The sequence below is a fragment of the Phodopus roborovskii genome, unplaced genomic scaffold, assembly GCF_943737965.1.
Source record: "Phodopus roborovskii unplaced genomic scaffold, PHOROB, whole genome shotgun sequence".
Lineage (NCBI taxonomy): Eukaryota > Metazoa > Chordata > Mammalia > Rodentia > Cricetidae > Phodopus > Phodopus roborovskii.
This window is the reverse complement of record NW_026126424.1, coordinates 1,353,564-1,381,322: the sequence shown is the minus strand read 5'-3', so window position 1 is coordinate 1,381,322 and position 27,759 is coordinate 1,353,564. Positions and strand designations below refer to the sequence as shown.

At 44.5% G+C, this 27,759-nt stretch overlaps 1 protein-coding gene across 1 annotated transcript; it reads right to left on the bottom strand.

Moving 5' to 3' along the window:
- Positions 1–1,607: 1,607 nt before the first annotated feature.
- Positions 1,608–22,796, bottom strand: Sgms2 (sphingomyelin synthase 2). Its single transcript, XM_051185500.1, is given in 6 exon segments — positions 1,608–1,782; positions 1,785–1,845; positions 3,627–3,793; positions 10,928–11,081; positions 17,317–17,434; positions 22,191–22,796. Coding segments are annotated over 6 exon segments (1,095 nt in total). The 5' UTR covers positions 22,646–22,796; the 3' UTR covers positions 1,608–1,642.
- Between the last annotated feature and the right edge of the window lie 4,963 nt (positions 22,797–27,759).

Genomic DNA, 27,759 nt, shown 5'->3' with positions numbered 1-27,759 from the left:
GATCACAGAACTAGACACACGCAGAGAATTTTAGCACCCGAGGACAGTGGCCCTTCTGAACAGACCTGTATTGTGCTTTTTCCCCAAGCCATTTGAAGTTTAATTCTGAGACATCAAGGCAGACTGGCTTAGAAGGACGGTCCTGGGGATGTTCCTCATCCCACTTCATCATTGCCAACGTGACAGCCTCCTTCCACCCTGTTCATCTCACCCCTCTGCTCCCATGCTGACACATGCGTAATGGAGAACATTTTCTACTGCCAACTAACCTGAGTAACACGCTCCACCTGATATTCTACACCAGATTTTTTGTTTTTAATTTGTTCATATCGGACACAGCTGTTCCCTGTTCCTTGTTTTGTTTCTGTTTTTTGGAGACAGGGTTTCTTTCTCTGTGTAATAGCCTCGGCTGTCCTGGAACTCTCTTTATAGACCGGGCTGGCCTTGAACTCACACTGACTGACCTGCCTCTGCCTCCTCCGTGCTGGGACCAAGGGCGTGTGGCCCCATGCTCGGCTCCCTGTTCCTATGTAGCTGTATTTATCTCAAGTGTGGACGCCAATGGCATGTCTAAGTGCAGCACCGTGTGTGTTGTGTTCACAGGGTGAAAGTGTCCTTAGGGGCTCGTAGGGAGAGGAGCGCCTTGCTAAAGAGCATGAAAGCAGTAAACCTTTGGGATCCAGCTTGCATTTCCTGCATGTCCTGCATTTCCTGCAGTGCACACTATCAACTATGAAGAAACTGTTTTAAGACAATGTGCCCAGACATTTCTCATCACAGCTAGAAGGGGAACACACGTGTGTTCCTCAGTGAGTGTGAGCATCACTTCACATGTGTGTTTTCAGCCTGTGCCCATGCAAGTGAACAGCCCTGGGCTCCAGGCAGGGAGCATCCAATGTGGGTAGCAGGAAAAGCCCCATGCTTCCTGTGTATCTGTCACAGAAACTTGAAAGTAAAAAAAATCCACACACAGGGGAAAAAAAAAAATCTATGGTCGTGTCTGTCACCCTCACGTTTGCTTGGAACACTCCCTCTTTAAAAAGAATCAGGTAGAGGTTTTAAAAAAGAGGAAAAGTCATACATAGTGCATTGGGGGGGGGGGGGGAGCAGGGGGAGCAGCAAAGCCGACCCCAGACAACACCCTAACCTTCCCCAGACGGGGCAAAAACAAAGTGCATTTGACCTTCACCCACCTGTGGCTTGCCCTCAGCCAGCCACTTGGTGGAAAGCCGCTCCCACCATCACTTCCTGGACTCACAGTGGCTGCATATCCAGACATTTTATTCAAAAACGTTAGCAAACTCTTCTGACCTTGAAGGGGGAAAACATCTGGAAAGAACATGGAAATGGAGAAAGAACGAGGAGAGGCATAGCGTGTTCCTGCCATCTCTTTAAAATCCCAGTTTGGGGGCGCTGTCACCCTAGCATGAAGAGCTGCAGGAAAATATATGTTTCTTGGGCTGAATTAAAAAGAAAAGAAAAGAAAAAAGCCAAAAAGGTAATACTTCATTCGTTGCTCCGATCTTTTGCACAAAATTTGGTCCACTTCATTTACCAGTCATTTCTCTGAGAATAAATATGAAGCTGTGCCTTTGGTTTCAGCGGATTCTTTTGGTGGAAAGGCTGCTGCCAGGCTGGCAGCTCACGTAGACTTCTCATTATCCTCCCCGATCTTCTGGACCCGGGAATACTTTTTGCATGATGACTTAAAGCAGCCAGGGGGCCAGGACAGTGGCCAGGAGAAGCAGCAAGGAATTGAGCCTTGTACGTTTTTCTCAAAAAATAGAAGATGGGGAACCACCAAGCCCGAGATAAGAAATTTGTCTGGGAAGACACCTTCAAGTTCTGTGAAGGGTGGTAAAGAAAAAGGAGGCATTATTTATGACTTGCAGGCTAGACTTCTCAATTAAATGGCATTTGTTTATTTATTTATTCATTCATTTATTTATTTTGTGGCTTAACAGGCAAGGAAAAGTGAAATCCCATGGCGCTGACTGCTGTCCTGGCTTTTCCCCAGATCACTTTGACCTTGGTCCCCATGTCCTGCCCTCCTCCTGGCTCATGAGACCTCTGTCTGCAGTTATCGCAGGAGAGAGCTCAGGAATAGATGTGGAGGGCATGCAAGAGAAGTATTTCCAGGATGTGTTGTGGTCAGATATGAGGGTCAAGAAGAGGTGAACGGGAAACTAGGAAGGCTGAACATATTCAAGAAGAAAAGATGGAGATTTCGGTTTAGGTGTCTGGAAGCATCTAGATCGACGTGGGAGAAGACAAATGAAAGCAGAGGACTACAGAATTGGCGATCAAGCACCACAGCCAAAAAAAGGATCCATAGAGAGCAAGCACTGGTGGATACAAGAACTCTGAGTAGATTCAAGAGCTCTGAGGAGATCTTGCAGCAAGTCAATTGCTTCTGGATTTTATACACATGCTCACCATACACACACAGCATAGCACACTACCACCACTAACATTGGGTAATCTATTCCAAAATAAGTCAGTCGTGGTGCGCAGACCAACCAATTACAGCAAGAGCATTACCAAGGTTAGAAAAGCCTGGGCGGGTGGTGGGTGGGGGTGGTCGTGGAGGGCAACCTTGGGCCCAAATGGAGCCAACAAGAGAAATGGGACGCTTCCCAGGATGGAGGTAAGAGGGGGATGGGAGGGGAGGGTGTTTAGAGTGCATGTGAGAGGGCAGAGAGGGTAAAAGGGAGGGAAGGAGGGAGAGAGGGCTGGGGGAGGGAGGGAGGGAGGGAGGGCTGGGGGAGGGAGGGAGGGAGGGAGAGGGAACTGGGATCGACATGTAAAATAATAAATTTAAAAAAATGCTTTGACTTCAAAATTTAAGTTGAAGGACAAGTTACTGGGGAAAAGGATTTCTATTTTTGTTTCCACAGAAAATGAAAAGATGTGGATTCCTTCCAGACTAATGTGGTTTGATCACGCCAGACCACCTGAAACAGAGTACAAGCTGATCCTACATTCAAAGCATCTGGACAAAACAGCCCTACAGACTACAGCTAGGATATCTGAATCTTCTTCGAATCCCCCAACACAGCGCCCTTACCAGCAGGAAGTAGTTTGGAAAGAACGACGCCCAAATTCCCAAATATTGTCTATAAATGCTTGTTTTCATTTAAATGGACTTGGTTATATAAAATTAAATGAAAAAAAAATAAATATGAAAAAAAAAAGAGTGGAATTCGAGAAGAATGGGGTCATGCTGGGTCAGGAGGGAGGGAAGACAGACACGCTGACCACCCCAAAGTTACTCAACAAGGCAAGGAACCTCTCAACAAGTTGCGCCATAATGCTCTACAGGGAAGGTTCCTAGGTATATATAGCCCCTCAATTCTAGTATAAATCAGCTGGACTGACTAAACATGCTGCCAGCAATTTTACGGTGTTCTTACTGCTCAGATAGCCTGTACATTTGTGAAGTTGGTTTGCTGTCACTTTTTAAAACCAGCAGCAGTGACAGTAAGTGTAGCCGAGCTGACCAAACCATGTATGTAGCCAGGTGGCAAGCACAGTCCTTCCCGTGAAGCTGTCTAAAACCTCCGTGTGTGGAGATGGGTCCCCTTCACACAATGGACATCCCTCACCCAAGGGTCTTCACTGCTCACCTTTTCGTTGGCCATGGAATGGTACCACCAAAACAGCCGTGTGGTGATATAGTAAGCAATGATCACATCGACGGTATAGTGTTCGTGAGCCACGAGGATGCATATGATCCCGGCGGCACTCAGCAGCCAGCAGACCAGATGGTACCACCAGAAGTGACGAGGTGAATCTGGAGCAGGAAAACAGAGGCAGTAAGATCCCCAGAGATGGACTCATGGACTGACTGACTGGCTGGGGCTGGAACCCAAGGCAGAGGGGGTCACGTTAGCAGGCATGGCAGTCATTCTTAGGAGGTGGATGGGCAACAAGAGATATTCTAGGCCTTGCCCGCCTTCAACAATCTATTAAATAAGGAAGAGAATAGAGCTGTTATTTAGGTTAGCTAGAATTGGCTCAAACTGGCTCACACACATGACCCCACTGGAAAGAGAAATAGTAAGGGCCCAAAGAAAAGGTCCATGAAAATAAGGGGCCAAAATGAGAAAAGCAGGGATATTTTGAGGTCTTAAGTTTACTTGTATTTCTTCAGATGTGTCTCTGTGGTGGGGGAATGCCACCATGGGGTGAGCAAGATTTGATTCTCAGCAACTTTATACCACCATTGACAATAGCAATGGCACAGCTCTCCGGTGCCAAAGTTCTGGCTTCTTGCCCCTCCCTGTACCGACATCTTGCCTCCTGCATGAGGTTACTGAGCTCATGCCACTGACCAGCACTCAACGGGTTAACAGAGTGGCAACCCCAAGTCCTCCTCAGGTAAGTGTTCATGAAAGACATGGCTGAAATAGTCTATTCCTATTATCTGGCCATCTGGTCCCCTCCCGTTTCTTTCTATTTTAAAGCTTTACTGCCTCACAATAAACGTGTAATGATCTAGCAGACTGAAATCAACTTGACATTAAACTTGGTTTATGTTCATAGCAACACAGGTGCTTGATTGTAAAAGAACGGTTAAAGAGCAAAATGTGTGATCCTCGAAACTTCAGACAGCGGCCTAAACGGTTACCTAAACAGTTACCATCCGTACACAAGGGGATTCTTGCCGAATCAGCTACAGCTCTGTGGATCCCAAGTGGAACCACATCCCTATATTTGATTCTCATTTCAGTTTCTTCCTCATCATTTAGTAACTTCATCCTGCTGCTATGTTTGCTAAGAGATTTAAATGCCAGGAGAGGCCTCAGGGGGGTCGAGATCCAGTCCAATGACTATTGCATTAGAACCCTGAACACCGAAGGACTCATTACATGCATTCTCCAGTTCCACACCCCCACCAGCCCTCCTGAAGCTTCGTATCTGACACACTTTTCTCCATGTAAGTCGTCGGGGATTTATTAACAGCTCAAGATGTTTGGGTACATTAGAACTATTCTGTACCATTAATCACCAGAAACTGAAATGGGTAAGGAGTAATGGTGTGGCCAGAATGGCCATTTTACTACTGATGGCACCGAAAGTTAGTTTTTTAAAAGAATTCTAGAAAACCTCATGTGTCCTATGAAAATGCATTTTCTATGATGCTACCACATTGAGATCACAACCCACTCTCCTCTCTCCCCGCACCAAGAATAAGGTGACTTGTTTTTGCTCCTGTTTACTGTTGTGAGAAAGCAGCTCACTATGTAACCCAGGCTAGCCTTTAACTAACAATCCTGCTTCAGCCTCCTTGGTACTAAGATTACACACACCCAGCGGGGTAGAAGCAACCAAAATGGCAAATGAGAAAGAATCCTGTTTGTCTACTCTTTCTAGCCACAGGGATAACACCGAGTGAAGAGATGACAATAAATGGACTTCACTGTCTGTGTGGGACCTCCAGCAGAGGTGGCATTAAATACAGACAATGAACTCGTGGCAAGCACTAAGAAAATCCATTGGAGAAGAGGCCAGACATTTAGTATTACCAGCCCACACCGTCTTCCACAGGCTTTTGAAGAATACAGGCTCCACGAGCACATTGGTGCAATTAAACCCTTTCATGTTAAATAACGAAATGGTCCTGATCCAGTACGCTCTCCCAACTGAATATTAATCCACTTTCAACAAGAGTGCTAGCAAGGAAAGAACCCAGAACGATCAAAAGGCAGGAGAGTAATCACATATAAGCAGCACATCCTCTAGAAGCTGACTTTCCAAAGCACCAGAGACACTGCCTACTCATGGAAACAAGACAGGTATGACTCAGGCGGTGACTTCAAGACAGGTGCAAACAAACACAGACTGCCCGGTGTACATCAGAGGGCTGGTGATGCAGCTAAATTTATAGCAGTTTCGTTTCAAAAGTTGTTGGAAAAAATATAATTCTTCCCATGCCATACGTAAATGTATAATGTAACTTTTTAAAAAATCATGCCATGGGGAAATATGTCTCTATATATTGCATATAGAAGTAATCACAACTTGCCTTTCTACTTGCTCTGATGGAAAGATGAATGAAAACTATGCCCTGTTTATCATTAAGTAGACTATTCTTAGATGATCCTGTAAGATCAGACAAGTTGGACTTCTTTGTGTGTTTGCTGCTTGTGTGTACATGTTTGTGTATATGTCCCCTCTGTCTCTCTGTGTGTGTGTCTTTCTCTCTCTCTTCTCTCTCTCTCTCTGTGTGTGTGTGTGTGTGTGTCTGTCTGTCTGTCTCTCTGTGTGTGTGGGGCTGTATAAGCTGGCTGGAGAGGTCAATACCAAGGGTCTCCCTCAGTTGTTCATTGCCTTAATTTGAGTTTGAAACAGGGTCTCTCAGTGAATCTGAAGCTCACTGATCCAGCAAGGTTAGCTGCCAGCAAGCCCCAGGGACACCCCCCCCCCCAATTCCACACTGTCTCTATATTCCCAATGCTGGGATTACAGGCATGTGCTTTTATATCCAGTTTTTAACAGGAACAGCAGAGATTCAATCTTGGGTCCCCATGATTTGCAACAGCAAATAATTTGCTTTCTGAGCCATTGCTCCAACTTAAAAATCTCTAAAACTTCTAAACAGAACCAAGAAATTAAGACCACAATCTCTGGAGTCAGAGTGCGTTTAAACACTTCATCCTAAAACACTGAAGTTGTATTTATAGCCAGGTCACTTCCTGTATACACAAGTAGAGGAAAGAGGAGGCGAGACAGCACCCCCTGGAGGGGTGGCAAAGACTACAGCATTTGTATCAAGGGCACAGATTAGTGCTAGGCGTAGAACTATCATTATTGTAGATATTGAATAAACTGACACTTAATAGTATTTTACAGCTTACATTGTTATATATTCTTATTTGTGGTAAGCTATGTAAAATTAAGTTTATATTTTGTTATACTGTGTGAAATCTTTCCACTTACGATGTTTTATGCACATTATTCTTACCATATTCTATGTATGTGTACTTTTACTTATGTTAAAGACATTTCGTATATTGACACAATTTATGCACATTTATTCTTGCCATATTCTATGTATGTATACTTTTCTTGTATTCAAGACATTTTGTATATTGATACAATTTGGGATATTTATCATGCTGCCCTTTATAGTTCTACCTCTTGTTTTGACATTTCTACTTTACCTCTATTTTAGCCATTTACATGTATGTATATGTATATAGTTATATTGTTTAGGTATTTGTTCCTGCTTTACTCAGGGAAGTTTCAATCAGTTTTTCTAGCTAAGTTCCTGAGTATTACAGATTATCTTCACTCATGTTTCCTGTACCTTTGAGATTAGTCAGATATAGATGCTTAATCTTCAATCACTTCATAGACATGCAGAACATGGCATTTAAATGTTTTAATATTAGCACTCCGTTGACATGAGACACTGTTGCTCCTGACAGCACCGTGCACTTTCCTGAAAATATGTTGGACACTGTTGTTGCTCCTGCTGGAGTTCATTTTCGCCTCAGCTAATGGCCTCTTCGGCAAAGAATTGCCCCACCTTGACCGCTGATTTGGACATGCAGTCCTATGTGCTTGCAGGAGACAAATATAGAAGACTGCTGAACCTTGCCAAGTCAGGGTAAGACAGCCTTTCTACCTCTCTGCTGTTTTTATGGTCTGTCAAATACTCTTGGCCTTAGCTAAAACTGGGTGTACCAACGTTGCTGTGAGACCTTGGGTGACTGTCCAGGTAGCCTGCTGTTTCTGTCCTTGCTGCACCTTTTGGAAGTTGCCCATCTGCACTTCCTGTCTACTCTAGTATCGTTATTTTCCTTCTCAGGTCTTGATGAGGTTGAAGATTAAACTATCACAACTATTATTCTCTCTTCCTAGTTAGATATATTAGGTACTAGACTTAAGTTTTCCAGCTTAGGACAACTCTATTGTAAACTCTGTTATGCCTTCACCCTAGGACTAGATATGTAAGTCGTTTTGTTCTCGATTTTCCTTTTCTTAGAGCACACTTGTTATTCACTGTTTTGTATATAGTTTTGTATCAAGCCTAAATCTTTTCTTTAGACTAAAAGGGGAAAGGGGAATTGTAGTGGGATATTCACTTTCTCTCCTTCTGTGGCACTGACCACGCCCATTGGTGGATGGAGCCAGGGGCAGAAGTGACCTGTGGAAGGAGGTCTGAGGAGGAGCCCGGGAATGCTCTCTTGGTGGCAGGACGTGGAGAGGAGAGCATCCAGTGGAATTTGCTGGTGTTCATCTGTTTAGGTTGTAAGTTATTTCTCCCTGAATAAACATCTATTCGGCCTATTTGTTTATCCAAATCCTTATTTAACTGCAATAGATACTAAATCCCCGGGACATTTTCTTTTCACTACTTTATGTTTTTCAACACAGAGTGCCTTTACTGTGATATGCAGTGCCCATCTTCTGTAAGCATCCCATGATCCACAGATTGGAGAGTGTACCTCTGGACTAGAAAATGATAGACCCTCCTCCATGGGTGGAACTTCCTTGGTCAAAATTTAGAACTAGAACATAAAGAACACACTATAACTAATAATAATGCATTAGAAATACAGCAATTCCATTAAATGAGGATGCCCTGGGGTGTGTGGAGAGATGATATATACTGTCCCCCAACATATAGTATGCAAACCCCTGGGCTTTTAATGCAAAGGCATTAAGGAGCCTACATGAAGCCCAACCTGTTTGGAGCAATGAAAGGCCAAAGAGGAGAGGACAGCAAGGGACAGGGAGCCCCTGGGATACAGGTCTGTGCCTATGGTGACCTGAAATGGCCCTCAACAGGCTCACGTGTTTCAATGCTTGATCCAAAGTTGGTGGAACTGTTTGGGAAGGATTAGGGGTTGTGGCCTTCTGGGAGGAGGTATGTTACTGGGGATAGTTCTTGAAGTTTCAAAAGCCCATTCCATTCCGAATTAGACCTCTCCTCTCCTCTGCTCTCCTCTCCCTCCTCCTCCTCTCCCTCCTCCTCCTCTCCCTCCTCCTCTCCTCTCCTCTCCCTCCTCCTCTCCTCTCCTCTCCCTCCTCCTCTCCCCTCCTCTCCCTCCTCCTCTCCCTCCTCCTCTCCTCTCCTCTCCCCTCCTCTCCCTCCTCCTCTCCCTCCTCCTCTCCCTCCTCCTCTCCTCTCCTCTCCTCCTCCTCTCCTCTCCCTCCTCCTCCTCTCCCTCCTCCTCCCTCTCCCTCCTCCTCCTCTCCCTCCCTCCTCCTCCTCTCCTCTCCCTCCTCCTCTCCCTCCTCTCCTCTGCTCTCCTCTGCTCTGCTCTGCTCTCCTCTCCCCTCCTCCTCTCCTCTCCTCTCCCTCCTCCTCTCCCTCTCCCTCTCCCTCCTCCTCTCCTCTCCTCCCCCTCCTCCTCTCCTCTCCCTCTCCCCCCCTCCTCCTCCTCTCCTCTTCCTCCTCCTCTCCTCTCCTCTGCTCTGCTCTCCTCTCCTCCCTCCTCTCCTCTCCCTCCTCCCTCCTCTCCTCTCCCTCCTCCTCTCCCTCCTCCTCTCCTCTCCCTCCTCCTCCTCTCCTCTCCTCCTCCCCTCTGCTCTCCTCTCCTCTCCCTCCTCCTCCTCTCCTCTCCCTCCTCTCCTCTGCTCTCCTCTGCTCTGCTCTCCTCTCCCTCCTCCCTCTGCTTCATGGCTGTTGTTTAAACATGTTGTTAAACATAAGTTCTCAGATACTGCCACAGTGCCATGCCTGCCTGCTGTCATGTTCCAATCATGATGGTCATGGATTCTACTCACTCCCTAAAACTGTAAGCGAGTCCCAAATTAAACTTTTTATTTTATAAGTTACTTTGGTCATGGTGCCTCTTTATAACAACAGAGAAAAAGGAACTAAGACAGTGTCCCAAAGCTCTTTTGCCCATGCAAAGCAAAGAGAACTGCGAGAAGCTTCTGGAAGCACCGGGCATAGGACATCTTGGAAGAACCACAGAGAACCACGGAGAAAGAAGTATGGCCATTCAAAAGCACGGAGGGGACGGGCAGCACTCAGGGAGTAACACACAGGGGGCCTGCTAGGCAACGACAGCCCTTCAGTGAACAATAAGAGCCACTGCAAAGCACTTTGGACACAGGAGGTCTGTGCGTTCAGGCCAGCTTGCACTGTCAAGCAAGACCTCATTTCAAGCAAGCAAAGCAAGGCAGGCTAAAAAACAGTAAAACTACTAGAAACATTAAAACAACACGCTACTATAAAATATAAGGGCTTTACATAATGGGAACTTGGTGTATTGACATGGAAAGAGTTTAATTCCTTGCCTGTGTGTTTCATAAGGACAAGATGTTCCACAGAATACCCTACTACTGCAGAGACAGGGAAATGATGAATGACCACATTGGAATAAAATAAGACAAGCATGTGGATGAAATTCAGGAAATACATGTCAATTATTGGGAATCGTAGAACAGACATGTCTGGCAAATAAGTCATTTGGCTTTATCTTTAGAGTGTACTTTTTTTTTTTAAACAACACATTTATCATTTCATTGTTTTTCACTCCACCTCCATTTTTGGGAAAAAAAATCACTTTATAGCTCTGGCTAGCCTAGAACTCATCGTGTAGACCAAGCTGGCCTTGAGCTTATTACATCCACTTGCCTCTCCCTCCCAAGTTCTGGGGTGGAAGGTGTGCGCCATTATGCTTGACCTCTCTGTCTCGTTATTAAGAACTTCCTGCCTTGTGAAGCACTCAGGAAGAAGGGGGATGTCTGGAGGCATTACTAGATGCCAGGAGAAACCACAGCCAGGGCTTTACTCTAGAGGTCACACATGACTAGGTGGAATGATAAAGCACATGTGTGCACAGTGTTTACATCTGTCCCTCTCCCAACTGTCATCCCAGCAGAAGGAATCCCACCCACATCAGGGCCCTGGGACTCCGCCCACCACGGCCATCAGTTCAGTGAGGGATGAACTAGGACTTACATTCTTTGATGAACAAGTAAGTGAGAGTCAGCACTACTGTATGACCGCTGAAGAGGAAGTCTCCACACAGGATGTGTGACCCAGTTATGGACAACCCACCGCCAGAAATCAACCGGAGAATCCGCTGTATCTTCGCCTGAGAGTCTCCATTGAGCTGAGTGACACAAAACACAGAGGAGAGCTTACAAGACGCGCACAGTCATGCTTCGGTTGGAAGAGTCACCAGGCTGTGATTGTTCTCTGCTTGTTAAATTTTCCCTTTAAACACAAAAAGTCAGAAATATTCCTCAAGGTCCTCCTCATTATGTTGGTTGGGCTTATTGACATGTTTTAAATTATTCAGTATGTTACTAATAATATGTTTTAGTGGTGTCGTGTCCTTGGGCAAAGCTTTTAAAAATATTAATAACCAATGACCTCACCACTATGTGCTAAAAAGCAGATTGGAGCTACTTTGCTTCCTTTTGGCAGGAGGAAGTGAGGATTTGGGGCCATCACCATCCAGCTAAGCTGTCTACTGGATCTATTGGTACCGTATATGCATAAGTGAGCATACAGCCTTGCCAGTATATGCTGGAAACACAGTTACAGAATACTCATCCCGTAATTTACCTAGGTTTGGAAATGACACATTGGGGACCGCACCAGCAAGCTCTCACAGCTCTGACCAGGAAAGCATATCACAAGGAATCTAAGTTCTACACTGGGGCCAAGGGGACAGAAGCCTTTCTAAACCACAATGATGTCATAAGAAACAATGACAGGCTAGGGCAGGAATGCCCAGTGTTAGTTTATCTAGACATCCTATTAAAATTTCAGAATATGTGGGCATAATCTTAGAAGAGACACGCTGGGGGGCTGGGGGACAGTTGCGGGGGAGGCGAGTGAGTGACAGTCTACAAAAAGGAGAAACGCAGAAGGACTGGTACTGACTAGTCATTTGGGATCTTGGGGACAGGTTGGTGGCACGCCTGCCTTCGTTGTTCTCAGACTCCTGCCTCTGAACTCTGGTCCCTGAAGCACGACAGTCCAGCTGCATCAGCGGTTAGGCCGGCAGGTGGAGCAAACACTGTTGTGCGTTGCCCGAGTGGACACATGATTGTAAAGGCAGGTGTGTACGTGTGATAGGGAGAGCCTCAAAGCAGGTAGTTTGCAGCCCCGCCCAGGACATGAAGGGACCATCTCCCATTAGGGAGACCAGAAATGCCCCCATTTATAGCACATTACTATTGCGGGAAGCCACCTGTTACTAAGAGACCCATGGAAAAAAGGCAAACACGGAGCTGCTCAACTCCTCATCAATTGCTATACCGAAATGACTCAAAGCGGAATTAGTGCGGCGAGGGGCTGAGGCTTCTAAGACATTTTGCCTTACAGTTTGCATCAAGCATGGCAAAATCAAAATAAGTTTCCAGCAGTGGACAGTCGTTACTAAGATCTGGGCGAGGGTCTGTCACATGTTTACAGATTAGTTCCAGGATGGTGGTGTGACGCTATTAGAAGGTGGCTATTAACTGCCAGGCTGGGTGGTACACCCTTTGATTCCAGCTCTCATACTCCTGGGGGCAGAGGCAGGCGGATCTCTGAGTTTGCGGCCAACCTGGTTGGGGTGGGGTGGGGAGAGAGGACTAAGAGGGAGGAGGGAGCACATGTTAAGCTATGGAACCTTCTGGGAGATCTTTGGCTCTCTGCAGTGAATCATGGGGGAGCCCAGCCCTTTCTTTGCCCATCTTCTCTTCTTCCTGGCTCACAATGACAGCAGATGCTGCCTTCTCAAAGGCCCACAGGAGCCTCTTGGCAGATCACATGACTGACTTCAGGAACTCCCCAAAAGGCATTCAAATGGAATTTATTGGATGAAGTACCATGCATGCCCTTAACACGGGAGATACAATACAGCCATTGGCTCTCAGTGGCCATCATCCTTTTCCTGTCATGAGATCGGCACAAAAAACTACCCACAATGCGAACAAATAGAACAGGGAACACACAGTGCCCGATGCTGCACCCCAGACCAAAAGGATGTATTACCTTCATTTCTCCCCCCACTAACCTGTCACAACTTTTCTGAAGGTAGGAGCACTTAAAGTCATTAGTCCCTCTACTTCGGGCCAGATAACCTGAGGTGTAAACACAGTAGCTCCTGGATCACACACCCCCTCTTCTGCTCATCAATGTTGGTATATGATTTGCTTTCTCGGAGGTCTCAAGGCCAATCTCAGCCTGCAAATATTAAGTGGGCAGCTTCCCCTCAGGAAATAGTTTTAACTAACATTATATTAGCATTCCCTCTTATTTTATCATTAGTTATTTCCAATTCTTTACTTGCCTAGTTTATAAATTTAAACACACGTGCACATGCACACACACACACACACACACACACACACACACACTGGGAAAACTGTATACATACAGTACTACCTGCAGGTTCAGATACCCACTAGGCGTCTTAGGCCATGCCTCCTGTGGGAAAGAGAGACACTGCAAGGGCATTTCTGTGGCCTTTGGTTGAAGGGAGGAAAAGCCTCTCTTGCTTTCCATGCACATTTATTTGTGTGTATGTGGGGCGGGGCACAGAGCCGTGTGTGCGTGCGTGTGTGTGTGTGTGTGTGTGTGTGTGTGTGTGTGTGTGTGTGTGTGTGTGCACATGCTACAGCAGGCATGTGGATTTCGGGAGACAAGCCATGGGAGTTGGTTCTCTTCTTTTACCACGTGGGGATCAAACTCAGTTCACCGGGCTTGGCAGCCAATGCCTTTCTTTCCCTCACTATAAGCTATCTTACTGGTCCACCCTGACTTGACCCTTACACCCTATCTATCACTGGTAATCCTGAGATGGACATCGGGATTTAAAACTGCTAAGAACTTCCCGGGAAGAAAGGAAGGGAAGCGAGCAGGGTAAGCCTGGGAAAGGAAGAAGGACGTGAAGTCCGAGGCCTATCTCAGGTCGGGGAGGTCCTTGTGCTATACGTCACGCAACACTCATGACCTACTCATCTCCTTGTTTTTTCAGACATGAGTCCATGCACCTAGCTACCAGAAGAAAATTGAAGCTGCAGAAACCTAAGAAAGAAGCATCAATCAAAACACCCACACACTGGCGCCCCACCATTCTCAAGGACTCCTGCAACTGTGACTCCCATACGCTGCTTCCCACAAAAGGAAAATAGGTACAGAGCACTCCTAGGTGGCTGCAGACAAACAAGAAACCCTCCCGTTTAAAAGAAGCCCCTGAACCCACAGCCAGACGCTATGCAGAGAGAGAGAGAGAGAGAGAGAGAGAGAGAGAGAGAGAGAGAGAGACCTTAGAACACTCAGCCATAAGTGGATGTCTCCATCAAATCCCTCCCCTCAGGGCTCCAGTGGAGACAAAGACTGTGAGAACCAGAGGGACTGGAGGCCATCGAGGAAGCAAGGCCTTCTAAACACAGCAGGACAGATCCACCTATGAACTCCCAGAGACTGACTGAGGCAGCATGCATAGGGCCTGCACGGGTCAGCACCAGATGGGGTCTGGAGCTGAAGGAATGGACACACGCTCCCATCCCTAGCCCAGAAGTTATCTCCAATTGATAACCACTTGCAAATGAAAATTTCATTTTCTTCAAGGGAGTCTCACTGGGGGAAATCAGCTACTCTTAAAGGTAGGCTGCGTGCCTGCAGTAGATGGGCAACAGGAACTAAATTCAATGGCATCTTTAGATGCTCAGTAGCATCTCATAATGTCATGCCAGGGCCTTTATTTTATTTCCTTTTATGTGTGCGTTTGGGGCAGGGGGTTGTTTTGTTTTTCAAGACAGGGTTTCTCTGAGTAGTCATGGATGTCCTGGACCTTATTCTGTAGATCAGGGTGGCCTCGAAGCCACAGAGATTCACCTGCCTATGCCTTCCAAGTATTGGTGTTAAGGCGTGGTTCTGTTTTTCTTTTTGCTTTCTTTTTAATCTCTCTCTCCCTCCTCGTCTCCCTCTCTGCCTCTCTCTGTGTGCTTTGTGCAGATACCATAGCTTGTTTTGTGTTTTTATGGAATTCCTGAGTATTCAAGCAAGGGAGTCTCTGAGTCTATATGTGTTTCTTATGCCTCTTCTCGGGCTCTTTTCCTTCTCTTTGTCTATTCTGATGTGTTTATCTTTGTTTTAGCTACCATATTTCCTCAGAAGCCTGTTTGTTTCCTAAGAGAGATGGAAAGGGCATGGACCTGTGGGGAGTGGGAAGGAACTGGGAAGGATAGGAGAGGTTATGCAAATAAATAAATAAATAAATAAATAAATAAATAAATAAATAGATAAAATAATCTGTTTTCAATAAAAAAACCCTCATAATGTATAACCCACACATTTATAAGACTTTAAAGTAATAAAAGGGAAAAATTATTTAAAAAAAGAAAGGAAGGAAAGAAGGAAGAAAAGCCCTTTGGCCCGCTATAGCCTTGGCGAGGGAACGCTAACCCTAAAGAGCTTCCATGGGAAAGGAACATGTCCCTGTCTCTATAGAGATTGACTTAGAAAAACGGAATCATTTCACAACTGAGCCAACTTTCACGTAGGCACACATCGAAGAAAATAGAGATGCTGGCTGTACGCCAAAGCTTGGGTGGTGTATGAAGGAAACTGTAAGTAAAGGACTTGAACAAGTTACAAGAGAGATGCGGCCAACAGCGATGTTAGGCCCTCAGTGCAAGAGCCCTGGACGCCACTGTGATGTGATAAGTTCTGCAAGCCGTCCATTTCCAGACAGAGAACCTGTCATTGCCCACTCTGAAGGACTTTCACCAGCCGTGCCAACACAGGAAACAGGTAGATATCGGAAAGCCTTGTGGCTGGCCACAAGCATCGAAGCAGCACTTGGAAGCAGCAGTTGGGTCAAATTTAGAATGCAATTTTGATTCCTGCTCTCTATTCACCACATCTCCTTCAGCTGGACAGGCAGAGGCATATGTCCATTTACAGAACAGAGTCCCTCCCAGGCAAACACAGTCCACTTCTCAGGAGGGGTCTGCTCACTGAACGTGGTGGGTGATTAGCCGGGGCCCCTCCTCCAGGCGAGTCTGCAGCTCAGTCCCTCCGACAGCATACTCTCTGATACGGCTTTGGAAATCTGCTGCTCATCCATGAAGGGTGACCTTTAATATGCCTTTCTCTAATCAGTGACCCTTCCCTGCTAACCTCATCCATTCCTAGGAAGGGTTTGCCTTCCTCTGCGGTGGCCACCTCGCCACTGACCACACTGTAATACTGTTCATTACGCTTCTGAACTCACATGTCTCAAATTAGTTTCAGGCAAACCCAGTCGGTGTTTAAATTCAATGTGTAGACTGGTTTAATTACAGACACACTCTGCTTTGATGGCTTTAGGAAATTACTGCCTTGCCAAACCACACCTATATTTGGTAAGGGAGCCGGCTGGCTTCTCCACAGCAGCTCCGGCCGCCTTCCCTCTTGACATCTGCTTTGTGTTCAGTGACGTCTAATGTTAGCCCTCACTCCCCTGTCCAGAAAGCACATGATCAGTAAATTTCCACTTCATAAACCAGAGTGCACAGGGGTCTAAGATGAACAATGGCCCTCCTGTGCCTGGATGCTATGTGAAGAAACTAACTTCTCTGCAGACAGCTTCAACAACAGCAAAGCCAACGCCATCTTTCCAATGGTTAACCATCTAGAGTGGTCCTTGACTTTTCTTTTTCAAACCCTATCCACACCATGAGTGGCGTTCTGTTAATCTTTCTGGCAGGATGTGTCCTGGATGAAATGACATCACTTCCACGATCATGACCACCGAGGCACACAATAGTGACAACCTTTGCAGCCTGTGGCCAGTTCTGCTGACCCTCCCGCTGCATGCTGTTCCTTAAACCCGATGCATGGAAACTGTTCTCCTGGCCTGTGACTCTGACCCCACCCATGTGGCTAGTTCTCTCCCTTTCTTCTTGTCAAGTTTAAAACAAAAACAAAACATCTTTTCCTGACCTTTCTGTTGAAAAGCTCCTATTGTTTTCCTGTAACAATCATTTGACCTAGCATCCTGGGATACATTGTGAATTCCTTAAGAGAAAGAATATAAACTCTAGGGGAGGGCCTGCACTTTGGTCAACTATAGTGCCCGGGACCATTAGTATCATCCTTACAGAATGCATGTCTGAGATATATAAATAAGTGAAGACATCAGAGAGTCAAATATTGGATTATTAGTAAACAGACAGCAAATTCTTTCTTTGCAAAAATGTAAAATCCTTAATGAACACGGTTCCCCCAATCCAGAACAAATTAGACAGTATGCCAGACTGCAGCTAAGACCTGCGAAGGTGTATTAGAGGAATGTGTGGAAGAGTGAGTTGCTTTGGGATTGTATATTGATTGACTCCTCTCTGTGGGACCTGGAGGCTTACCTTTGGAGCACACTGGAAGTGCATTCCTGGCACAGGTAACGTAGTGACATACATAGTTATGCAGCGGTACAGGTATAAAGTTCCGATGATAAAGAAGAATCTGCGCCCCACTATGGACCTAAAGGGAACACAGGGATGGGGAGAAACAGGTTTACCAGTTGTCTGTCTTATTATTATTTATTTTACTGGGGTCGGAGAGGGGAGGGCAGGGTCTCACTCTAGTCCAAGCTAGCCTGGACCATGCTATATACCCAAGTCTTGCCTCAAACTCATGATCTGGCCTCCACCTCCTGAGAGCCAAGATTACAGGTGCAAGCTACCATCCTTGTCTCCCTGTACTTCTACTGCAAAGTAAATCACTGTTTAATTGACTGAAAATAAGAGAAGCAATGGAATTAAACAAATAAAAGCCAATTTCACAGAATTTTAAAGCTTGTGAGCTGTTCATCCCTTAATTCCATAGTGAGAATGAGTCTATCTCCATAAAGAAAGATTTATACATTGAAGTATACTTAAGTGATTTGGGGCCTGAAGGACTAAGGAAGTGTGGACACGGGAAAGTTAAGAACATGAAGAATCTAGATAGTCTCCTTAAAAAAAAAAAAAAAAAAAAAAAGTCTTCCTTTGCCAGGGAATTCAATAAGCCTCTCTCTGTTTTCAGTCAACTCGCCGATTAACAAAACCCTCTAGAGAACACATCAGAGGTGTAAGTGAGCCGTGACCATAGAGGAATAAACTAATGGATCAGGTGACATTACATAATTGGATACATAGGGAAATGTGACAACTCATTAAACCCTACTTATGCAAGCAAGATTTTAATTGGGACCATCCAGAGATGGTCTGACAATGTAGGCATGAATTGTTTTCTCTGGCTGGATAGGTTTTCAGTGAATTATATTCTGAGCATGGATTGATTCAGTATTATCTTGTTCACTATTGATTTTTAAATGGCCAAAGAAAATAAAAAGGAGTACAAGGGTTAGAATTGTTTGCCTTTTTCTAAACAAAATTGCACTATCATTTATTGAAGCATTATTAAAGCATTATTTATGACAACCACAAAATGGAACCGGCCTACATGGTTACCAGCTGAGGAACAGATAAGAGGTCATGTGTATGTATAATATCACACTATTCAGACATGAGAAAAGAGTTCAGTCCTGCCTTTTGTGACAACTTGGATGGAACTAGAGACCACATTTAGTAAGCCAGGCATAGAAAGTTTGAGAACAGAATAATTTCACCCTTATGCCAAACTGAAAAAAAGTTGGTCTCAGAGAAGTTAGGCACAGACTAGAGTTTACCAGGGATATGGGTGACTCTGTATTTGGGAGGGGTTATGTGGGAAGGCTGATCAATGTGTACTAAGTTACAGTTAGGAATTAGATGTGCTGAGATGTTCCATATAGCAAGATGCTACTGTTAACGCTGTGCTCTGTATTTCAAACATAAGTTAGAAGGACTTGAGATGCTTCGCCGTAATGAAGTGATAAATAGGCTGGAGAAACAGCTCAGTGGCTAAGGGCACTGGCTGCTCTTACTGCGGACACAGGCAATTCCCAGCACCTACATGGCAGCTCACAACTATGTGTAACTCCAGTTCCAGAGGTCTTTGTGTGTCCCAGGCTTGCACGTGATGCATAGATATACATGCATGTAAAACGCCCGTATACATAAAATAAAGTAAAATTTAAAAATATTTTTAATAAAAGTGTTTAAAGAGAGGCATGCTTGACTTGATGTCACATAGTACACGCTTACATGAATATATATCTCATTATGGAATCCAGTTTGTAAGTGTTTATGTACCAGTGAAAAATTAAAAGGCCTGGGGATGTGGCTTAGGTGTTAGAACATTTGCTGTGTACACAAAGTCTTTGATTCGATTTCTAATACTGCATAAGCCAACACCTTGCATCTGGGAGACGGCAGCAGGAGGGTCAATAGTTTAAGGCCAACACTCGCTACATAATGAACTTAAGGCCAGTCTGGAAAATTAAAATAAAACATAATAGAATTAAATGGAAAAAGATGGGTCGAGAAATAAAGGCAAAATGGTGTCTTGACTGCGGCTCTGAGCTCTTCTGAGTCTTCAGCCTAAGCCTATTGTTCTAGAAGCTGACTGAGCTCACTGCCCTCCAATGCCCAGGGCTTTGCCCACAGCACGACTGCCTCATGGACACCAGCATGGGTGTAAAAGGGTCTGTGGGCTCTCGGCTCCGGCACACGGTGACAGCCCCCTTTCTGTTATGTCTGTACGTGCCGGCTTTGAACACGCCCATGAGTGGGGACGCACTGTCACCTCCAATTGCTTGTTTTAACTTCTCTAGAACACACGGTGCATTCATTCCACTGGGTTTCTCAACCTCACAGCTCCCAAGTTTCCAAACCATCGCTGACCAAAAGACTCCAGAGTAACAGGCAGCCTCGGAGATGAGGAATATTTTCAGTTTTCCCCAAGACACTGGTTCTTACAGTGACCATGGTCAAATTCAGGTAACTTGGGACTTCTAATTTAATATATATATTTAATAGTCTGCCACCAATAGCTATTTCAAGAACATTCCAGGGTTTCAGGTGAGGGGAGATGAAAGTGCTAACTTACTGCACTTGGGAACCTACCTTTGCTGTCTTAGTACTGAATAGGCACAGTCAACAGTGCTGGCTGCTCTCCCTTAATTAAGTGGAAGCAATTCACTCTGTGATTCAACCCCAGCCCCCCCCAGGAGTGCTGCTATGAACGGTGCTTCATGCTATTCGACAATGGCAAGAAATAAGGAAATATTATTATGAGTCAGTTATTTTCATTCCAGTAGTCTGTGCCCAGCAGAGGATTCACTTAGGTGAAACACTCTACATACAGTCTTACTTAGGAAAAAGAACTTCCCATGGTGCGTTTTCCCTCTGAGTTTTTGAAAGAAAAAGAGACAGGAGAGTTATCTCCATGGTAGAAGATTTGGCCGACATGTGTGAGGTCCTGGGTACCGGTGCCAAGAAAAAAAGAAAGGGAATAAAAACAAAACAAAACAAACAACAACAACAAAAACCCTATAAAACAGGACATGTTAAGAGAGGCTGGGACTAGCACGATTTCTTACTTGGCTAGGGTATTAAAAAGGCTATGAGAATTATTCCACCAGTTACAAAAATCCAAGATCCAAATCTACTTCAAAACTGAAATGGTAAATTAATGCTGCTTGTGATCTTAGCAGTGGGTATAAAGCACATGGCCTAGGTAGGTGCGTTGTCAATATTCTCTTTTTAACTAGCATGTAGTAACTGAACATGATTCATAGTAGAGAGTGTGAAATTCCAATATCAATGTGCATGGCTTTTCCATTGTTCCTTTGTGTTTTTCTTTGTGGGCTGGCGATTTAACCCAGGACCTCATGCATGTTGGGTCAAGGGGGTTGAGGGGATGTGATGCACTGAATGACATCTCCAGCCCATGTCCATGAGTTTTGACATGGCAAAATCTGGGAAAGATAATTATAAGAGCTAGATCTCACAGAAACCAAGACGAAGGCTCCAGGGCAGGACAGAAACCAATTACACACTAGACTAAATATCTCTTCACACAAATGTAATTATAAATAGCCTTTACACACAGGGACCGTCCGGAGCCTATGCAAGCCCTACGGTGTTTAGTGTCAATTCCAGGCACCCAAAAGAAAACTAATGGTCAATAGCTACAGCCTTGCTTTTAGCATGTAGAATGTCATAACCGACACACGCAGAAGCGGTTTGCTTCTGTTAAGTAAAAGGCAATCTGTAGCTCTGCCTTTTATCTAAAAATATTGAAGACTTTTGACAGTCACCACAAGGAAACTGCTTATGGGCAGCTTCAGTTTGCCATGCAAGTTTGGGAAAATGCAGGGTTGCATTTGGGAAAGTCTTCGAGAAAAGCAGGTTGAACTTTTCTAATTATGAAGCAACAGTCATCTTCTAAAAGCAACCCTGTGGCAGTTAACACTGAACTCTTATTTGACTTTGGATCCTGAAGCTGTATTGAGGGATTTCCCATGCTTCATATTTTTTTTTAACCCTGAATTGTGGGTATTTTGTTCAAAGTTATATTTTAGGGACTTAATTCATGGGATCCAGTAGAAAGCAAACACCTAAATGACAAACCAGAGGACAGGGGAATTGAGTGGCAGAGAAATTCTGTGTACAGAGAAAGCAGAAATAAGCATGTCAGAGTGATGTCCAGTTTTTTAAGGAGAGGAGCCTCCCCTACTCCTGCTCCCCGGTTGGCACAGTTCTGATGCGGAGGAATGCAGGGGCTGAACTACCCAGCCACGTTCGCCTTTGCAGTGCCAAGGGGAAGCCAGGGAGGGCACGCTTACTTTCGAAATCTAAAACCCAAACCACCGAAACCTAGTTCCAAATTCAGCTTCTTAAACAAACACTGGCTACTTTGTGCCCGGCAGGAAAGGGACAAGAGAGCAAAGAAAGCTTAAGACCTTTCGAGCAGATGTAAAGTCAAAGCAAGCTGTTGACTGCACACCAATCATCCTACAATAAATTAGGGCGTCCTGGCCTGCTTCCTAGGGCACCTGCAGAGAACCTGGAAACATACCTGCTTTCCTAGCGTCTTTCTTCTTTTGACACCACGTCACCGGAAACCAGGCACTGAGTCCCCCTTCCACAAGACTCCTACAACTTCTTACCTACATATGTGCTCGCTCGATGAACACGTATGGAATAGTGGCCGAATTGATTCAATTATGCCTATCTACAATTTCGTTCCTCAAATGTCTAGGTAAAACTAAATGCATTAGAAGAATCTGAGAAACATTTTTAGTGACACATCTTTTCAGAAAAAAAAAAAAAAACACCCAAACCCAAATATGTTATTATTCAATACTTACTTGTACCTCAGAAAAAGCCACTGGGTGATCCATAACCCAACTAATACAATCCCATTTATTTCTGATACAGAAAATGCCCATTTGACCCGGTCGACGTAATCAAAAAATTTGTCTGGGAGTGGAGGGCTGAGCTCCTTGGGAGGGACCCTCTCGTGCACGACTGTGATCATGACAGTTGTTAGGACAAGGTTGAAGACAGCATATATGAAGGCAATGCCCGTTTTCCACCACTCCAGGGGAAACTTGTTCCTGGAGTCAGTGGGCATGGAAATCTGGATGTAGTCCGGGTACTTTTTGGCACCCTTACGTAGCCCATTGGATAAGCTCTTGGGTTTACCATTGCCAGTTTTGTTTCCTTCTTCTACCGAGTCAGCAGGGCCTGTGTAAGTGTTGGGAGAGTCGTTGGTCTGATTTTCCAAATGACCTTCAAGTTTTGCTGTCTCTATGGTATCCATGGTCTGTCAGCCTTCAGAGCTAAAAGAGATGGTAAGGTTCTTGTTCTCTGTGGAAACTTAACTCTCTTAAATCCTTCTGTTTCCAAGATCAACATGGACTCTTAGAATTGATTGTGTGTGCTGATAGGAAATGTAGACGGTGGCCTCCTGGTTCTTACTCCTCCCATACAGCAATCTGCTGTGTACTCACAAAGGAAGCTGATTCTGTTTCCCCACAGAAGATGTTATTGACCCTCCTAAGAATGAAAGAAAATGAGGTGAGAAATGGCTTGTCAAATTACCAACCATTCAAAATATAAACATTCTCAAAAGTGAGGAAACTAATACCAAAGTGGCTGCCCTACAAAGACATCATCAGATGCTGAGATTGAATTTATTTATACAGTGTTGGATCATTTAATCTTGGGAGTCTTGTCTCTCTGTGAGCTGATGCAAACATAGATAACATCTTAACAATCAATCCCCTGTTAATTTCTTCCAATAAAGCTAGGACCTAACATTTCAAGCACTCACAAGTTGCTAACCATGAAGTCATAATATACTAGAACCTGCCCGGAGACAACACCACTCCTTCCTGATAAGAAAGGAAGAGAAAGAGAATGAAATCTTTCCTAAGAAAAGGATCAAATAGTGGGGCATAGTGGCTCAACTTCTAATGATGGCATTTAAGAGGCTGAAGCAGGAGGACTACTGTGACTTAAGTTACCTTGGGTGACATAGTAAGTTTCAGGTTAGCTCGAGTTAAAGTATGGAATCCTGTCTCAAAACAATGAAATAAAAATGTGAAGGATTTGAAAACTCTGGGAAATCGCTGAATTGTTATGTCTGTACTTCCCACAACAGATGCATTTCTGAATTTCCTATTAGAAACCTATGATCCCTTTAGTGACTACTTTTATGAACAGGCTACAAAGCAACACATTCAACACTTAAAACAACAGTGCCTCAGTTTATCTTTTCATACCTAGAGACATACACTATATACAAAGTCAACGACCTTCAAACTAACAAAATGGGAAGATGGACAAAACCTTTGCTATGCCCCATTTGGGGACGGGGTAGATAGAAGTAGCCGCAGGGGAACTTCCTAAAATTGCCACAGGAAACTGATAACATTTTGATACTATCACAATTTCTACCAAGCAATAGAAACTGGCATCCAGCGGTCTCCTTGGGGCACTTACCTACTGTGGCTGAGGAAAGGCACCCTTGGCCGAAGAGCCACAGCTGCAAGGAGCAGAGAGTCCTTACTTACCACACGGAGAGAAGCCGCGGCTCTTATACTAGCTTGCACTATGGCCCAGCTGTTCCCAATTTAGGAAAGCAGCTTTCAGTCAGGCCACCAGCCCAGCCACCTGAGGGGTTCTGGAACCCTGTAATTAGTCCCCACCCTCAGTACACTGCCCAACTTTAACTCACTTCTTCCAAATTTAAAGGCCTCCTTTTCAGGGTAAATATGGTTAAATTCAATGTAGTGTCAGCTAAGCCTTTGATGGATGTAAAAATAGAAAAATGTAAGTGGTTCAGCTAGTACATCCAGGTATTTCCTTGACACCGTGGTCACTACAAGAGTTTACTGTACACTTACTATCTCAGCACTGAGGAATGCAGGGACAGATTAAAGGGCTTTTTTTTTGTTTTGTTTTGTTTGTTTGTTTAAAGACAACACAACACAGGAACTAGGGAGATGGTTCAGCGGGCAAAATGCCTGCCGTGCAAGCTTAAGGATGTGAGTGTGGATGCCAAGCACCCACTTAAAAAACCAGGCATGGTGGAGCATGCCAGTAACTCCAGTGCACATGCAGGAGTGAGTGTGGCAGTTGGAGACCCATGAATCCTTTGGGCTCGATGGCCAGCCAGTCTAGCTGAATTAGTGAGATGTAGGTTGGCAGCCCTGTCTCAAAAATTAAGGGGCAGAATGTCTGATGTTGACCTTTGGCTTACACACATGCTTGTGTGGGCACGCACGCAAACCCAGCCAAAAGCATCTATTTTAGTTGGCGAGCTAAAGCCCAACAAGGCTGCCGGAGACAAGGAAATATTCAGACTGTGAAAGAAAGGCCTGAGATGAGCTGGCCATGAGATGAGAAGTCAGATTTACTTGTTACATGTCCCTCTCCTCCTGCAAGAGGCATCCATTTTCAGACATAGCCCACCCTTGAGATAGAAGAGCCATGGGGGAAGTTGACCTGGTTTAAAAAAAAAAAAAAAAAAAAGATCAGGTCAATGAGTGGCCATGTGGGTTCATCCACTTCCAGCAGCTCACCTTCCTCTTGTCCCTTTGAAAAATCTCACAGCTACTGAGGACAGGGAAGCCAGTGTTCCTCCAGCCTGACCAATGTTCTCTGCAGTGTCGGCCGAAATGCCACGGGAAGAAAATGTGTGTGGGAGGGGAGCCTCAGGAAGATGGCTCCAACAGCAGCTCTCTCCAGCATGGACACCTCCTTCTGAGCAAGATACCCAGCCCCTCAGGTAGCTACGGCTGGTTTCTACCCGCTCCAGCCTAGTTGACAAACAGACTCAACATTCCACATGTGCTCCTAGCCTGGTGTTCATGCATTCAAGAAGCTTCATCAGTGGACATATGGGCGTTCTTTATAAGGTTGTCTTCTAGTTCTAGAACATAGAATGTGGAGAAGAAAATCCAGCCACTCTTTACCCCCTAAGAGGAAGAACTTCCAGCACCTACCTCAGGGGACTACTGTGAATTTGACTGAAATAATGATGAGGCAGAGTGTGAGCCCTTGGGAGGGCTAGAGAACTACCCTGTGAGTACAGTACCCACTGACTGTCATTAGCAGTAGAACTGGTGTTTTCCTTGGGATTTCATTAAGGTTTCAAATACACACACAGCACATGTCGATGAGGTTGTGAAGATGACTATGTCACACTCATTTTCATAACTGTCCCTCTCACTGTGAGAAAATGACAAAAGCCACAGTGGTTCCTCTTTTAGTGGCAATTTCATTAGTTCACGGGTTTGGATTACCACACCAGATCACAAACAGGTGTCAAGCTCTCCAAGTACCATGAGTTAACCTAGATAACATCGAGACAGTTTATGATCTTTACAAACCCACTTCCCTTGAGAAAGCAAATGCAAAATGCTGAGATTTGGTTTTGGTATGACAGTATGATTCTTTTAGTTTTTTTTTTTTTTTAACTACAAAGTGGGACATATTACAGAATTTTAAGTACTGTTTATAATTAGGGAGTGATTATAGTGAAATACACCAGAAGCACATTTTAAGACGTGATAATCAGGCTGGAAATATGGCTCTGTAGTTAAAAGGGCACCAGCTGCTCTCGCAGAGGACCTGGGTTTGTTTCCCAGAATCCATAGACACACCATCTCCAGGTCCAGGAGATCCAGCAGCCTTGTGCGGCCTCCATGGGCACCTGCACACATATGGTGCACATACATACATTTCCTCACATACACACACAAACAAAAATATATCAATTTTTTCAAGTAATTATCTTAAATGAAGTAAAAGGGGCATTTTCTATTTTGCAGATGAGAGTATCCAGGGCTAGCAATGGGAATAGCATTGCTACGCTGTCAGTGTGAAAATATCATGGTTGCTGGTGTATTATGTGAGTTGACGTCTTCTGTGAAACATCCTACTGCTGCTTCCCTTTGCATTCTTAAGTTTGCAATGCTTTGTTGAACAACAGGAGATCATGCATTGTGTTCCCATGTTTTATGTCTGTCATCTTCACTGCTGAACAGTGGTCTACTCAGCGTATCAAATGTCTTAGTCAGGGTTTCTATTGTTTCAATGAAACACTGACCAAAAAGCAAGCTGGGGAGGAAAGGGTTTCTTTGGCTCACACTTCCACATCCCTGTTCATCACGGGAAGAAACCAGGGCAGGAACTTGGAGGCAGGAGCTGAGGAAGAGGTCATGGAGGGGTGCTCTTACTGGCTTGCTCCCCATGGCTTGCTCAGCCTGCCTTCTTATAGAACCCAGGACCACAAGGCCATGGGCTGGATCCTTCACATCAATCACTTAATTTTTTAAAAAAATTCCCTACAGGCTTGCCTACAGCCAGACCTTATGGAGGCATTTTCTCAACTGAGGCTCCCACCTCTCAGATGACTATAGCCTGTGTCAAGTTGACATAAAACTAGCTAGCACACCAAGACAAGTGAACAGTCAAGTAATTAATGAAAAACATATATACATGAAACCAGCTTTCTCAAACACATAGCTATTGGAAGGCTTGCTCACAAATTAAACACACAGAATGTATAATATAATCAGCTTTGAAAAACCTAATATAAGTATGTTTACTACCTGACCACAAGCTATTGGATTGATGTCCTTCCACTATGTCAAAGGACAGAACTGTCCTCAAATCTAGAAATTAATTAAAATATTTAGAGTTTGTGTGAAGAAAACTATGAAAACAACACTCATGGGAGAAAACACAAAGATACACCGTCCTCATAGGAAGGAGGATGAGCCCATACATTAAGAGTCTGACACTGTCATGTTCATATATAATTTAGTCATTGAGTTTTAACAATCTGGGTAGGATTTCTCCTGTAATCTGGCAGGTTCTCTAAAACAGGAATTTAAAACGGGAAGTGGTACTAGATCTATGCCTCTACATCACATGATGGTGCGGCCATAATGGACCTTTCACCAGATTCCTATCTTGTGGGTTCACCACACACTGAAATAAGCATACAAAGTATTTTGCATGTTTTCAATGGTCAATTATGAGAAAAACCTGTGGGGGGAAAACCTCACTATTCAACATAGGGGATGAATTCAAAGAATCATGTCTCTCTCAAGAATCTGTTAAAAAGAAAGAAAGAAATGCTGTGTGGTGATAAGGATGGGCTGCCTGTTCCAGATCTGAAAAACTCCGAAGTTCTGAAAAATCTAAATTTTTTGAGCACTCACATGATTCTCATGGTTCAATACAAACTTGATTCATATATAAAATTATTAAAATTCTGCATAAAATTACCCTCCCCTGTTGTATATATAGGGCATATATGAAAGGTAAATACATGTTGAACTAGGCTGGATTCTAGCTGAAAGAAATATCATCACGTATATGCTAATATTCCAAAAAAATTTCAAATCCAAAACATTAAGA